This window comes from Balaenoptera acutorostrata, chromosome 13 (genome assembly GCF_949987535.1).
Source record: "Balaenoptera acutorostrata chromosome 13, mBalAcu1.1, whole genome shotgun sequence".
Lineage (NCBI taxonomy): Eukaryota > Metazoa > Chordata > Mammalia > Artiodactyla > Balaenopteridae > Balaenoptera > Balaenoptera acutorostrata.
The window spans coordinates 84,176,475-84,190,620 of NC_080076.1; the positions used below are offsets into that span (position 1 = coordinate 84,176,475).

Below are 14,146 nucleotides of genomic sequence, written 5' to 3' on the forward strand. Positions count from 1 at the left end.
TTCCTTTCAGCTGGGTGACCACGTGGGCTTTCCATGCCCATCCCCAGGGATAAACAAGGTGGGTGTTACAACAACCCATTTTATAGAACAGGAGACTGAGGCTAGAGGTAAAGCGACCTGTCTAAGGTAACACAGCTAGGGAGTGGTGGTAGGGCTTGGACCTGGTTTTCCGAGACCCCAAATCCACTGCCTTTGTCTTCCTTCACCAGCTGCTTGATTGGAGCCACTCTGGGTAAGGGGATTACATGGATCTGAAACAACATAGGGCCCTTCCATCTCCTGGCTGTGTGACCCCAGGTGAGTTTCTCACCCTCTCTGGGTCTTATTGCTGGCACTCAGGAAACAGGGAGGGTATGACTGTGATACTGGATGCCTGAGGGCCTCTTGAGGGGTCCGCCTCATAGAGGATGCCATGACCCGGAAGGTTCTTTCTCCTAAACTTGGGGATGGCACTTCAGGGCCCCCCTTCTCCCTGGGCAACAACCCCAGTGGGTCAAGCAGTCCAGCCCTCTGCCTCAGAGCTAGGACAAAGGAAGATAAGACTGGGGTCTTCCTGGGTGCAACTGCATTTTGCCTCAGCAGCATTTAGCATATCCATAATTAGTTAATGCAGTGTGGGATGATTTCAAAACCATAATCATTGTGATAATCAAGATAATCATAGCCTCTGACTCTGATCTCAGCTTTCTTTACATCAGGCATTGGTTTAAGCCTTTACATCTATTACCTCATTTGCTCCTCACTCTCACACTATGAAGTAGGGGATATTAGGAGTCCCATTTTACGGATGAAGAAATCAAGGCATAGAGAGAGAAACAAAATTTGTCCCAGGTCACACAATTAGTAAGCAGCAGAGTAGGGATGTGCTCCTGACCACTGCACTATATTGTCCTTCAAATAATTTACATGCATGATGCAAATAGGCATGTCTCTCACTGTGTTCTGGGCGCCCCTGGGACAGGGGCCCTGTCTGTCTTGTTCCCTGTTGTATCCCCAGGGCCCCACACAGGGTCTGCACAAGAAACAGTTTCTGAATGAGGGAACGGGTGGGCTGGTTGAATCTCTCCCACCCCACATCCCGGCCACGTGAAACTCAATCATAACCGTGACTTTCATTGGCACTGAGGGGTATGTGTCCAGCTGTCTCTCTCATTAAGGCTGTGAGTGCCATGAGGCAGCAACGGTATCTGGAGCTGCTCACTGCCACATCCCTGGAGCCTGGTACTCACCCTGGTATACAGCAGGTGCCAAATAAATGCTGCTGAGCGTGAAGGTCTCAGTGGAACTGGAAGGGAAGCAGGAGTGTGCATGTGTATTCTAGGGTTGCTGGATGGAGGGCAAGGGGCAACAACACTAAATCATGATGCAACGATCCCATTTCTGGGAGGTTTATGTCGCATTGAGCTCTTTACCTGTGTGAATCCTCCTAGGCTCCCTGCGTGGTGGGGACTGTTACCATTCCCAGTTTACAGCCAGGGAAACCAAGGTTCACCGAGAACGCTGGCAAAGGACGGAGCTGGGATTGGAACCCAGGTCTGTGTGGATCTAGGCTCATGTCATTTCTACTTCACATCACAGGAGCCGGATGAATAATCTGTGTTCACCCTGTTACCCTCAGTGCTTAGCATGGCTCTTGGCACACAGTGGTGCTCAACCTTTTCTTGAGCACAAGTCAATAATGTTCACCACTTAGCCCCAGCACCTAGTACCATGCCTGGCACACAGCAGGTGCTCAAGAAACATCTACTGAATGGATGCATGAGTGACTGCACGAATGGCCACTCGTCCCACGCCGGCGTCGTGCTGGCTGTTGCAGTAGCGTCTGCTTTGATCGCCACTACCCCCAGGCAGACACGAGTGCTGAGAGACACTCGGTGCCGTGAGATGGATGCGCGCCCGGCGGCCTCATCTCCCCACCGACTGGCCCCGCACGGCCTTCCATAATGCAGTCCATTAAAAGGCTTGTAAATTTTCATACACGAAAGCCTACCATGGCATCAGCACAGACTAATTGTTGTTAAATGTGTGGGAATGTTACCGCCATGCTGCTGGAGCGATCACTCTTCCCAGCTCAGCCCGGCCCATTCCTCTGCAGGGAGAAAGCTTACAACACTCGCACAAGGCCAAAAAGCAATTCGTGTCAAAAAGATCAATAATATAAAAATAAAGCATGAGAACTCTAGTTAAAGGGAATGTCATATAAATATGTGGTTCACGTCCATGATTCCAAGATTAAAAAAATCAATCAATATCGTTCTTTAGATGATGTTATTTCTAATGAGAAATACCCGGAACAACTGCAAATAACTGCTTAACTGGGGGGAAAAAGCATTAATAATTTACTTTATAAGGTATATGATACCAAATGAAAGAGGATTGCTGCTGGTTCTTAATTTGGTTGTAATATGGCGTGACAGGTTCAGTGATGCTTTGGTGGGTTCTTAATATTAAATTCAGAAGAATGTTCGGGTTTTACCCCTAGCTGGGCAGGGCAAAGCCAGAGGAGCCAGACTGGGTTATGGGAGCCAGGGAGACCTGCATCACCAAGTTATTATGTCATCAGAGGCGGCTGTGGGGAGTGTATGTGCAGGTGTGCGAGCAGGGAACAGTAAGGGTGGACAGAAGTCTTTCTTACTGCATCTTGTAAGTGACACCCTGTTTACTGAGCTCTTGCTATATGCCAAGTCCTGGGCTGGGTATGCAGACCTGGGTTTGAATCCCAGCTCTCCGCAGGGGCTGGGCTTCCCTGGTGGATTCTGCCTGGATAGCTCAGCAAAAACAAAAGGCACAGATCTGGCTGAACAGAGGTCCTTCCCAACCATAACCACCTGCAAGTGTCCAATTCAGGCCCTCAATCTAGAATCTATATTCTCAGCTCCTTCTGTACCCCCCAGGCTCCTTGAGGAGCTCTGTTCAGCCCTCGAAGCTGAGATCTGCATCTTTCACCCTCTGCTCTGCTGGTGAAGAGCTGTGTGAGCTTAGGCAAGCAGCTTAACCTCTCTGAAACCCAACTTCTCACCTGTAAGAGGGGACAATACCAGTGGTGCCTCCCTTGCCATTGCTGCTGAGAGGTGGTGATGTGTGACAGGCATTGCTAAATTCTTGATAAATTTTGCTGGCTGGTGTCCCAGCCTGAGTTACCACCCACCACCATGTGCTGGGTGCTAAGCCTCACTTACCTCACCTGAGAATGGGTGAGAGCACAGGCTTCCTCACTGGGCTCGTGGGAGGAATAAACGTGATGAGGCAAGTTTCAGCTCATCAGCTAGGAGTGCTGACTAATCTTCAAAGAGCACTCACTATGTGCTAGGTTTTGTTCTTGGGGCTTTTTAAGTATCAACTCATTTAACCCTGTCATCGACCTTATGAGGTGGGTACTATTATTTTCTCCATTTAAAAGCCAAGGAAGCTGAGGCCCAGAGAGGTTAAGTGACTTGCCCAGGATCACACAGCTGGGAAGTGGATAGGCTAAGATGCAAGCTCATGCCAATCTGGCTCCAAGCTCATGCTTGTTCCCACTGCTTATCTTTCCTGGTGGGTCCCACTGGTCAACGAGGCCATTTCTCCCTGGCCTTGTAGGCTGGTCAGGACTGCACGTGTCTAATGTCTGTTGTGGCCCCAAGGGGGTCCCACTTACAAAGAGATGGTCATGCCAGTGCTGGAAATGACAGAGAAAGGGTCATCTGGGGAGTAAGAGAATTATGACATCAAAGACAGCTGAAAGAGCAAACAATGTTAAAAGGCAAAAAGAAAAAAAAAAGATCCTGTAATTAAACTTCGGCTCAAAGGGAAGGGCAAGAGTCCTGCGGGCAGATGCGGAACAGGAGAGGAGCACAGGGACCAAATTAGGACACGGCATGCAGAGCTGGGCGGGGGCTCAGCGCAGGGAGGGCCGAGCCCGTCTCAGGTGATCTGAGCTGTGAGGATGCCCCCCATGCCCTTCTCACGCAGCTCAGCTTCAGGAATGGAGACTATAAACCCCCGGGGATCTTGTCCTGGGTTAGAACCCCCTTCCCCACCCACGACTGCCTGTGAGGGAGAAGCAGGGAGTCCTCAGTGTCTAGGGCTGGGACAGATGGTGGGGGAAGCCGATGATGACTTCAGGTTCTGGGTACTCAGTAAATGTTTGTTGAGTGAATAAATGACTTCATGGACTCAACCGATGATCTGATCTATCTCCTGGTAAATGACATCTTAATCCCGTCTCTAAGCTCCTAAAAGGTGGTCACGCTACAGGAGCTCCCCTCTGATCCTAAGAGGACAGGGAGAGAACATTCTCAGGCCCGAACCAAACACACCCACCACAATGAGAACAAATAACTCGCTGGCCACTCAACAGAGAATCCCACTGAACCTCTTGCAATCTGATGAGCTGCCCCTATTTACAGATGAGGAAACAGTGGCTCAGAGACATGAAGTCACTTGCCAAAGTCACATAAGCAGTGTTAGGGTGGGACACAGACCCTGGATGTCTGACCTCCACACTCTCCCGCCTCCCCTGGGGGTCAGAGGACACTTCAGCCTCCTTGGTTCCCAAACTGCTCTGTTTCAATCAGGCCCAGATGAATGTGTCTGTTTCAACTCAACAGAAAGGGTTTTGCATCATGCAGGCCATATTCCCTTCGAGGTGGAAGAGGAAGGAAGCAGGGAAAAACAATTTCCCAGCAGTGGCCTTGCCATCTTCTGGCTGGGCCACTGGCATACACTCCTTAGAAAAGTTTCACCTCTGATTTATTGTAAGAAAACTTTTAATTTAGATGTTTTCGTCTCTCTCTCCAAGTAAAAATAAGTTTAAAATAATGACTGTAATAAATGAAGGTAATTAATTGTAGTTTGTTCCTTTACTGTCTAGTCAGCTTAATTTTACCTTTTCAACTAATAATGAGAAAATAATTTTTGTGCTCGGAGGGTTAATGATATGTAACTGCAAGAACTGCTAATTGCATGTTGCAATCCATCCATCAACAACCCCATCTGTGCGACTTGATTATGTTTGCTAAATTATTGCTTTGAATTATCTTTCATAAAGCAACTTTTGTAATTAGCGGGGCTTTCGTCTTGCTCTTTTCTCTGCGCGCAAGGATATTCAAACTTTGGCCATTTCAAGCTGTCTCCATTAAGCCACCTTCTCTGGCTGTCTTTGTTTCCCTGAGCAGGGGGAATCAAGACTGTCCTTTAAGCAATCAAGGCGGAGAGGAAAAGCTTCCTTGATTCACAGCAGGGCAAATTCACTTCCTCTCCGCCCCCCTCCCACCAGCATGAAAAAAAAGAAAAAAGAAAGAAAGAAAGAAAGAAAAAGAAAAAAAGACCCTCACACATACACAGTATGAAAAGATAAAAGGATGCTCGTATGCTGTATTCACCAGGGCTGGTGGAGTGAAATTAAGGAATGAACTTGAACATGTTATATTTCAACAAGAGGCCCACACTGGGGAAGAAGGAATGACGGGCACGATATTCAGCCTTGGCGTTTTATGGGTTAGTTTATATGACTCTGGAAGGTGTTTGCCTCAGGGAATATTCCTGGGAGGTGATTAATGCCCACTTGGGAATCCTCAGCTTTGAGCCCAGAGCCTGGTGGATGGCGAGAGGGAAGCGGCATAAAGGATGAACCCTCATTAAAAAAATTAAAATGAAAATCAAATTTGGATTATAAACGGCCTATGTGTGTGCAGTTTGTTCTGGACGAAGGAGATGCTTTTTATTAACACCTTTCTTTGTCGGCGTTTCTCCCCTGAGGCGCTGGGAGGGACATGGCGGCCACAATGGATTAGTCAATAGATCATGAAGAAAACAGGGGTTTCGGGAATAAAACTCCAGACAAATGTAGTCTTTTTGGTACATTAAAGGGACGATGGAAAACCCTCTTAAAAAAATTAACGAAGTTCCTTGAAGATCCCCAGCTATTAAAATGGTGTGTATTCAACATGCCACATGGGTTTGGAAATGAAAATTCAGCTTTGCCTATTTTGGCCCCATTAAGACTCTCTCTCTCCTCCTGCACTTACTGAGCACCAACTGTGTGCCAGACACCATGTCAACTGCCTCCACCCTGCTTAGTTCTTAGAATCCTTATTGTTAGCCTCACTTACGAGAGGAGGAAAGCTGCAGCTCAGAGAGGTGGAGGAACTTCTCCCAGGTCACACAGCTAGTATAAGCCAGGCCCATACAAGTCTGATTCACATGTGCTTTCCACCATGCTGCACTTGGGTCTTCCCTGGATCACTGCCGAAATCTAATGTTTAACTCTTTCTCCTATTGGAAAGATGGCATAAGTCATGCCTGCTTCCTATAGGGATAGAAAACCCCCTTCTTTTGGATAAAAAGCCTTGAACACCTAGTTAGGAAAGAGGCAGATTCCAACCCAGGCATAGTGGAGGCCAAATAAACCTGTGTTGAAGGTGACTGATAATAGGAATAATAAAATAATAAGACTTCTAATATGCAAGGTAATGTCCTAAGCACTCCATGAGTATTGACTTTGTTCTTCCTCAGTCACAGCCCTATGAAGTAGGTATAATTATTATCCAATTTTATAGAGTATGACACAAAGGCACAGAGAGGTCAAGTAACTTGCCTAAGGTCAAACAGCTAGTAACTGGCAGAGGCAGGATTCAAATCCAGGTTGACTCCAGAGTCTGTGCTCTTCACTCCCTAGTAGCTCTCCATGTACCAGGAATTACATTAAACTCTTTCCTTTCATTACAATTCAGTTAATCCTCAAAACAACATGAAAAGATCTGCAGTGCCTTTATTCCACTTTAACATATAGAGAAACTGAGGGTCTAAGTAGCTAGGAGAAGCTCTGCCACACCAATCCAAGCAAGGGGATGGCTGAGACAGTGACGCTCTACACAAGACACTCACTGCCTGTCTTTGGGCTGGACGGAGGGATCGGCTGCCTGAGAGGGCTTGTGTGCTGAGTATTTCTCAGGGGACCATGGGCTGGCAGATGCGGGCCTTTTTTTAAAAACATAAAGCCATGACAACACATTCCCAACATTATTGGTCTTCTTTCTGGTTTTTTTCTACCCCTTCCAGCTCAGGCACCTTACAACCAAATGAATCAATACCGGATGGCCCTATAAATAAATAAGCACATCAGTCAACTCAGTAATAAAATGAAAGGATGAAAAATATGGAAATCAGCGACATTCGTGTAAATCCAGTTATTGTTTACTTTAATATTGCCTTATGCGCTTATGCAGTTCCGAAGAGACAGATTTAAAGTAATGTGGCACTTGGCAGACGACAGACTTAAAATGCATCTCCACTGGCGAGCTCTGAGAAGGGCCTATCCTTCCAGGGTCCTGCCTGAATACAGGGGAAGACGGAGAAGAGACCCCTGAAGACAGAACATTGGAGAAATGGCCCTCCCTTCCACTCGCCTGACTCAGTGTAATTCCATTCTTTTCCTAGCCTACCTCCTGCACCAGCCAGACAAGTGGACATTCTCAGAATCCTGGTCACAAAGTCAAGCAAAGAGGAGAAACAGGGGAGGTTCAGCTCCATCCCCGGGATCCAGGAAGGCAAGAGAAACAACTGGCTGAGGACAGCTCAGCTGCTGCCAAAGGAACTAGGGCCCGATGGGTTGGCAGGAAAGGATGTGAAAAGTGTAGATTTTATATCCTCAGAGGATGGGTGGTAGAGAGGATTTCAGAGCAGGCAGAAATCCCATCAAATAGAACAGAGAACCCATTCTTATCATGATACCATGGCTGATCAGGAGGGCATGGGGCAGTTTGCAATGGGGGTAGAGAAGTTTCTCTGCTGCTGGCATCCTCTGGCAACTCCAGGTGGGAGAGGAGAGGGAACTGGGAAGTATTTTTGTGACATGCCACAGGCCTTGGGTCTTACCTCAGCTTGGAAGCTTTTTAATACAGGAGCCACCATCTCTCTGATTTCCTGTAAAAGAGATCAGCGAAGAGTTCACCATGGTGCCAAGTGGGATACCCCCATGGCCCCTGTTTGCAGCTCATTGTTGTCCCCCAAATCAGTATTTCCCAAGTGTATCCCGTGGGACCTGCACTCCATGAGATTTCATAAGGGTTCCCCATATATACACCTACAGACAGACACAAACACACACCAAGGTGCCAAGCCAGATCCGACTAGGACACATCAAGCACAACATCAAGTTTCTTCCCTGAAGGACATTTTGGAGCCTTTTCTATAATGCACAATGGGAATCTGGAAGAGGGAGAGAGGAAGTAGCATTTCCCAAATGGATTTGATCATGGAATGCTCTTTTATGCAAAGTACCTTGCTGGACTGGTGGTCCATCATGGGACATTTTTTGGAGCAGGGGCTGGAAAGGCTCCACACCCAGGGCCATGTCACCAAAGCTCCTACATGAAAACCTCTGTCTTTTAGGTTGCTCGGGAGATGTCTCCCTAGGGTGTCATTTCTGCTTCCCCACCCAGCTGCCCCCTCCAGCAAAGACTGCATTTGGCATTTTAGCAACACCACTCTGCACGGTCGCTCCTTCCTCACCAGAAGGTGGGGTTTCTGGGGGCTTGGTGGGGTCACCTGCCATGGCACCCAGCTCAGAGGAAGGGCTCTGTAAATGTTTGATCAACTCTAGGCCATTGGGCTGTCTTCAGAAGGCAGCCTCCTCTTTCCAGACCCTAATTTCATGCCTTTCTCAAGTGACCTTGAGGTTCCCAGCCCCAAGGGCATCCCTGGTGGACTCCCATGAGTTCTCTCCAGCATGCAAGAGGGTTTAGAACCAAGGGTACCAAGATCCCAACCATAAATGCTCCAGTTTCCTCTGAGACCCACTGGTGACTCCCCTAACCACTGTCTTCTATGGCCCGCAAAAGACTCCCTTGGGAGGAGGAGCTGAGGGGAGCTGGAGAGAACGGAGAGGGAGGGGGTAGCAGACAGAAGCAGGAAAGGAAGAGATGAGCTGAAGAATACATATTTCAGGTGAAGAATAAAATCCCTTAACTATGAAATAGGATTGTGTTGCTTCTGGCCCTGGAAAAAAATCCTTCTTCTGGGTCCTAGTTATGCTTTCCTCACTGATTTGTGGCCCCCAGGGCTTCTCAGAGCCACTGATATACTGATGTATGCAGGGGATCTTCAGGAAGGACGTAGGGAGTGCGTGTGAACCTAGTGGATTTATTTGATCATAAAGAACCATGAGTGCAAGGGCTGAGCGCAGAAAACGAAACTTAAGAAAACCTAGATTGTGGGTTGTAAACTCCAATGCCCACAGAGGCTGGAGGAAGTGGACAGGAGGGAGACGGGCTGTCCCATGGCAAATCTCAGGGGAGCACAGCATCTTGGTAATGTGAGCGGCAGCTGCTTGGCTGTTTCTCATGACTGCCACTTGGGCGTGGAGCACCCACGTGGCCGGATCTACCGAACAGTCTCAAAAGATATCGGAAATCCAAGCTTTGGGGTGAAACCAGAGATGCTTAACATCGACAACTTACTGTAAAATGTGAAAGACCTTTACAGACTAAATAAAACACATCAACAGGAAACCTCTGGTCTGGGTTCAGGAAATGTCCGTGTTGGAAAGAGCTCAAAAACCATCTCCAGTCCCCTGAATTTACAGAAAGGGACACAGAGGCCCCGAGAGGGGCTGCCTTGTTCAAGGTCCCAAAGCAAGTGAGTGGCGCAGTTGGGATTTCAATGCAGGTCAACAGACTCCCGAAACAGGCTCTGTTCACAACCCCACACTCAAATGAATTTAGGGGATTCAAATCTGAGACCCATGGTGGGGGTGGGGTGGGATTTTGGGCCAATGCCAGCCATTTCTAGAAGCCCACTGCCCTGTCTGCTTAACCCCTGGGGGAAACTGAGCAAAGGCATCAGCAGGAGGTGAGCTGGGCACCAGCCAGATGATGTTCTTAAATAAAGTCTTGGCATGACTCTCCCCCATCAGGAGAGGCTAGTTCCAAAAATGAGAATTTTCAGAGGCGCGACTATAATAGGAATGGAAACTTATTCCTTCTAATTACATAATTGCATAATTATGCAGTATTAAAATTATGTAAGCCGAACTCAGAGGCTTAAAACCTGGCCTGGATTTCCCTCATCACCTGGGGGCTCCCACGTGGCCTGGGGGAAGGAGGACAAAATGGTGGGCTGTGAAGATCTGTGGCCGTTTCATCTCTGCTTCCCAGAGATTGGAGAGTCAGAGGCAAAGCTTCTGGTTCTCTCCTTCTGGGCGGAAAAACTGGTTTAAAGACCAAGCTGTTCTCTGTTCTAAGAGGGAAGGGAAGGATGCTCAGAATCTCCCTATGCCTTCTTGGCTCCCAGTCAAACCCAGGACTTAACTTGTCCTCTCTGAAGCCATAACATGGGAGACACGCTCAGATCTGAGATTCCCGCCCCTTCTACAAGCGTACTCTCTCTCAGCTCTCAAACCTGATTCCTCCCAGACTTGCTCCATGGACAAGTTCTAACTAGATCCTACTTCCCACTCTTGCCTTGAAGAATCAAAGATATTTATGACTGGTGTGAGGAGGACTTCAGAGCTAAGAGACTGACCCCTCTGCACTTATGTGGCCTGATTCCTGGGTGGGCTTGCTTCTTCTCCATCTTTCCATGGCCTCCATCAGTAAGATGGCAACAGGACCCCTAGGTGATTCCAACAGGCAGAGTGGAATCAACATGTCCAGGTCTGATACCTCTGGAATGGCAGACCCTGTCTGGCCCTCCTCCAAGATCCAGGCCACCTGAGCAGCCTGGGACAGAGAGCTCAACCCTCTGCTGACCACAGAGAAGCACAGCAGGCTTTGGGAATGGGCAGGGTATCTGTTTCCTGTAATGGCTCTGATGTGTCACATCCCTGCCAACATTATATGGAGTCAGAAGGTTTTCTTTTTCCTATTTGTGTTTATTTCCATCACTAAAAAAAAAAAAATTTGAGAAGCAACAGGGAGCCTGACAGAGGAGGAAAAAAAATTCACACATTCACCCTTGTGAAGAAGAAACGTGTCCATTCTCGTCTCTTCCCCTGGGGGACTCTTACATTGCAGGGGCTGGCCATTACCTGGACCACCCTCATGGCAGCTGGGAAAGACAACGCTGGTGGCTGGAGTTGCAAAGGAGGAGGTGAAGCGGGGGAATGAGGCACGTTTATGGGCAGGCGGGGGAGACAGTTTCAGACATGGAGATCAAGGGAAGGACCAGAGAGGGTGAGACAGTCTACAGCCATCACCTCCGGGACGCCAATGGGAAAGCAAAATAAAATCAGGAACTCTAGACAAATTGTCTTTGCCGTCAAGGCCAAGCATTTGACTTAGACATTAATGTGAGGGGAAAATGGATGTTGTATAGAGCCCTCAAAAACAATGACTTCCATGGAGAAGCGTCCTGCTCTTATTCTAGACAGCACCAGTGAGCACCGCTATACTGAGAAACACGGAAAGGTTGAGGGTTGTAATTTTTCTTCGTGGCTAATTAGCTTCTTTTCTTGTTAGTCACTTATGTCTATAGTTTTCAAAATACAGTTTGAACAGAGAAAAATCTGCATTCCTACTGAGTTAATTCTATAATAGCAACTATACTGTACCTCAGGTACATTTTTCTTAAATTCCCGGCGGAGTTCAATTAAATGTTTATGAGAATGTTCACTCTCCTCCTGCCGTGCAGACAGCTCGGAAGCGACGGAATTAAGCTCCTTCTGGAACAATAAAAAAAAAAAAAGAAAAAAAAAAGAGAGAGAGGGAGAGAGAAAAGAAAAAGATTTTTTTCCTCCTTTTCCTTTTTAATCATCGTACAAAACAGCATTCCAAACAAGTTTCCTTAACTTACAAAAAAGCTGAGAAAAGATAGGATATTGACTCCTGGCACAAATGAATAATTTACGAAACTGGGGATGCAACCGAAAAAAATCCAGGACAGCTTTTTTTGCTTGTCAGAAGTCAGGCCAGATCAATAATCTCCCATAAAGTTGGGTGGAGTTGTTTTTTTTCATTTCTCCCCTACGCCTCTGCCCCACCTCTTAAATTTCCAAGGGAGTGATGGCATAAGCTTGTCAGTAACTGTAGAAAACATCTCCAAACGGTGTCAAAATAGTAAAGTGCGGCATATTGTATGGGCATATTATAGTGTAAGAAAGTGCTGTCGACAGCTTTCATATATCAGAGGTGGGAACTGTTCCAACTATGACTTACACTTAAGGGTTCATAAATACGCCTTTTAAGATATAGATGGCTTTTTAATTTCTGTAGATTTTGGAAAAATGAAGGTGCCAATAAGAAGCAAGATGACCTTTTGTGTATCCTGCAGTAAATTATCTAAGGTTCACTTCAAGTATAAGAAATATTTCATTGAAGACTCCTGGATTCAGAAGAAAAGGATTGGAAGCAGCCTTGCCTGCTTATGTGCAATGAAGGTTTCAGACCAGGTTTTTACAGGATGAACCAAGGAGGGAAAAAAAGAGAGAGATGGAAGTGGGGGACGCTCCAGCTCACACATGACACAATGTCTGCTGGTTGTACATGTATATTTGATCACCCCTCTCGCAGCTTTCTTCACTTTAACAGTGGCGGTTTCACGAGGGGAGAATAATTCACCATGAGTTGTCATGGATTTCATTTGCATAATTCAAGAAATGCTCTGTTTATGTGGTCTGCTGCTTTCTTGCACCATCCCGAGATGGGCTTTTTTCTGGACGATAACTAGAGGAGCATTTCTGTATATATCACCCGATTATATCTGCAGCAATCAAGCCCCATAATTTCCTAAATCCGGTGATGCAATAAATTTCTGCAATCAGATTTATTAAAAACGCACAAACAGATGCAAGAGTGTATTTCTAGGGTGAACTCTTTAATCTAACATATGTATGATGAGGCCCGGCACCGCGTTGAAAGACCCCATTTGTCATTGCTAATACGCATTCATCTTGCACACACAATGAAACACTTTTACTATTAGATAATGAAATAAAAGTACTATTAACCCGCTGCAAATCCTTTTCCCTCTAAGAGACGAAATGCATGGTAATCGTCTTATATCATGTCTGAGAGTCGGTAAATCTGCTCAATAGCAGTTCACCGTAGCACCATAAACCTCGCACCCATCAAAGGCTGGAGCGCATACCCCAAACCCAGGATAAGTGTCTCTGCCTATGGAGCCTTTGGGAGAATCGGGGAAGGAATTTCTATTTCTGGAGAAATGGCTAACCTCTTTGGAGAATCATTAAGACTAGAAGGGAGGAAAATCGAGGCAAGAAAGTAGCCACTAAAATAGAGGGGCAAGAGACTTGGAAATGTGGTGCTCTCCAAGGTGCTGATATCAATTCTATGCCACAGCACCGGGTACACCAACTCCAAGGTGCAGGGCTTCCAGTCCAAACGTCCCATTGAATTTTTGAGCCAGGTAAGGAACAAGGTGTCATGGGAGAGAAGAGAGAGAAACAGAAACAATTTCTGACAGTCTACCAAGGTGACAGAGAAAATAAGGAGACTTCTGGTTTATCATCATTTAAAAATAATTGTAGTTTCCAATAAAGAAACCACAACTGACCATGACCAAAATATCGAGTGACTAGGGAGAGATCTGTGTTAGCAGCAATGGGACTGACCAAAGGCAGACAAAAACCAACTATGTGGTGCAGCCAGGTGGACAGACCCTCGCTTGGCAGGAGAGAAGTAACTGAAGAGTCATGGTCAATTTGAGTTGTGGCAGAGTGCTCACAGTTTTTCTTAGTTTTTCTCGTCCATCTTGAAGATAAAGAGGTGATTTTTACATGGCTACAGGACAAACAGAACTGGGACTTGGGTTAACATCACACGGTTTTGAATGATCATATATCTGACACAATGTTCTCATCTCTGGGATACTGCCTCTCCCAGCAATCTGGTGGGGGCTGAACTTTGACTCCTTATTTAAAACATCAAACTCAAGTTCCAAAAGGAAATCTCAGAGCAGGTTAAGTCCAACTGTCCGATGTGCTGAACCAGACATCGATGCCGTGCGACTGCACCAGCTCCCTCCACCCTAACCTCCCAGGTTGCTGGTGGGTACAAATCTGTCTGCCGCATCCACAGTGTAGACAGAGCAGAGGTGAGACCAGATGGGGAACATCAGCAGGCTTCCAACCCCAACCCCACAGAAGCCCAGCCCTTGGGGTCTTTCCTGTTCATCCCTAGAGGAGCAGACGATGGACATCATGACTGAT

General features: G+C 46.9%; 1 protein-coding gene across 1 annotated transcript in view; it reads right to left on the reverse strand.

Moving 5' to 3' along the window:
- Positions 1-14,146, reverse strand: part of CUX2 (cut like homeobox 2) — a 267,243-nt gene that overhangs the window by 97,230 nt on the left and 155,867 nt on the right. Inside the window, exons 2-3 of the mRNA XM_057526567.1 lie at positions 11,531-11,641; positions 7,858-7,905 (exon numbers count right to left, since the gene is read on the reverse strand). Coding sequence (XP_057382550.1) covers positions 7,858-7,905; positions 11,531-11,641 — 159 coding nt within the window. The remainder of the gene's footprint in view (positions 1-7,857; positions 7,906-11,530; positions 11,642-14,146) is intronic.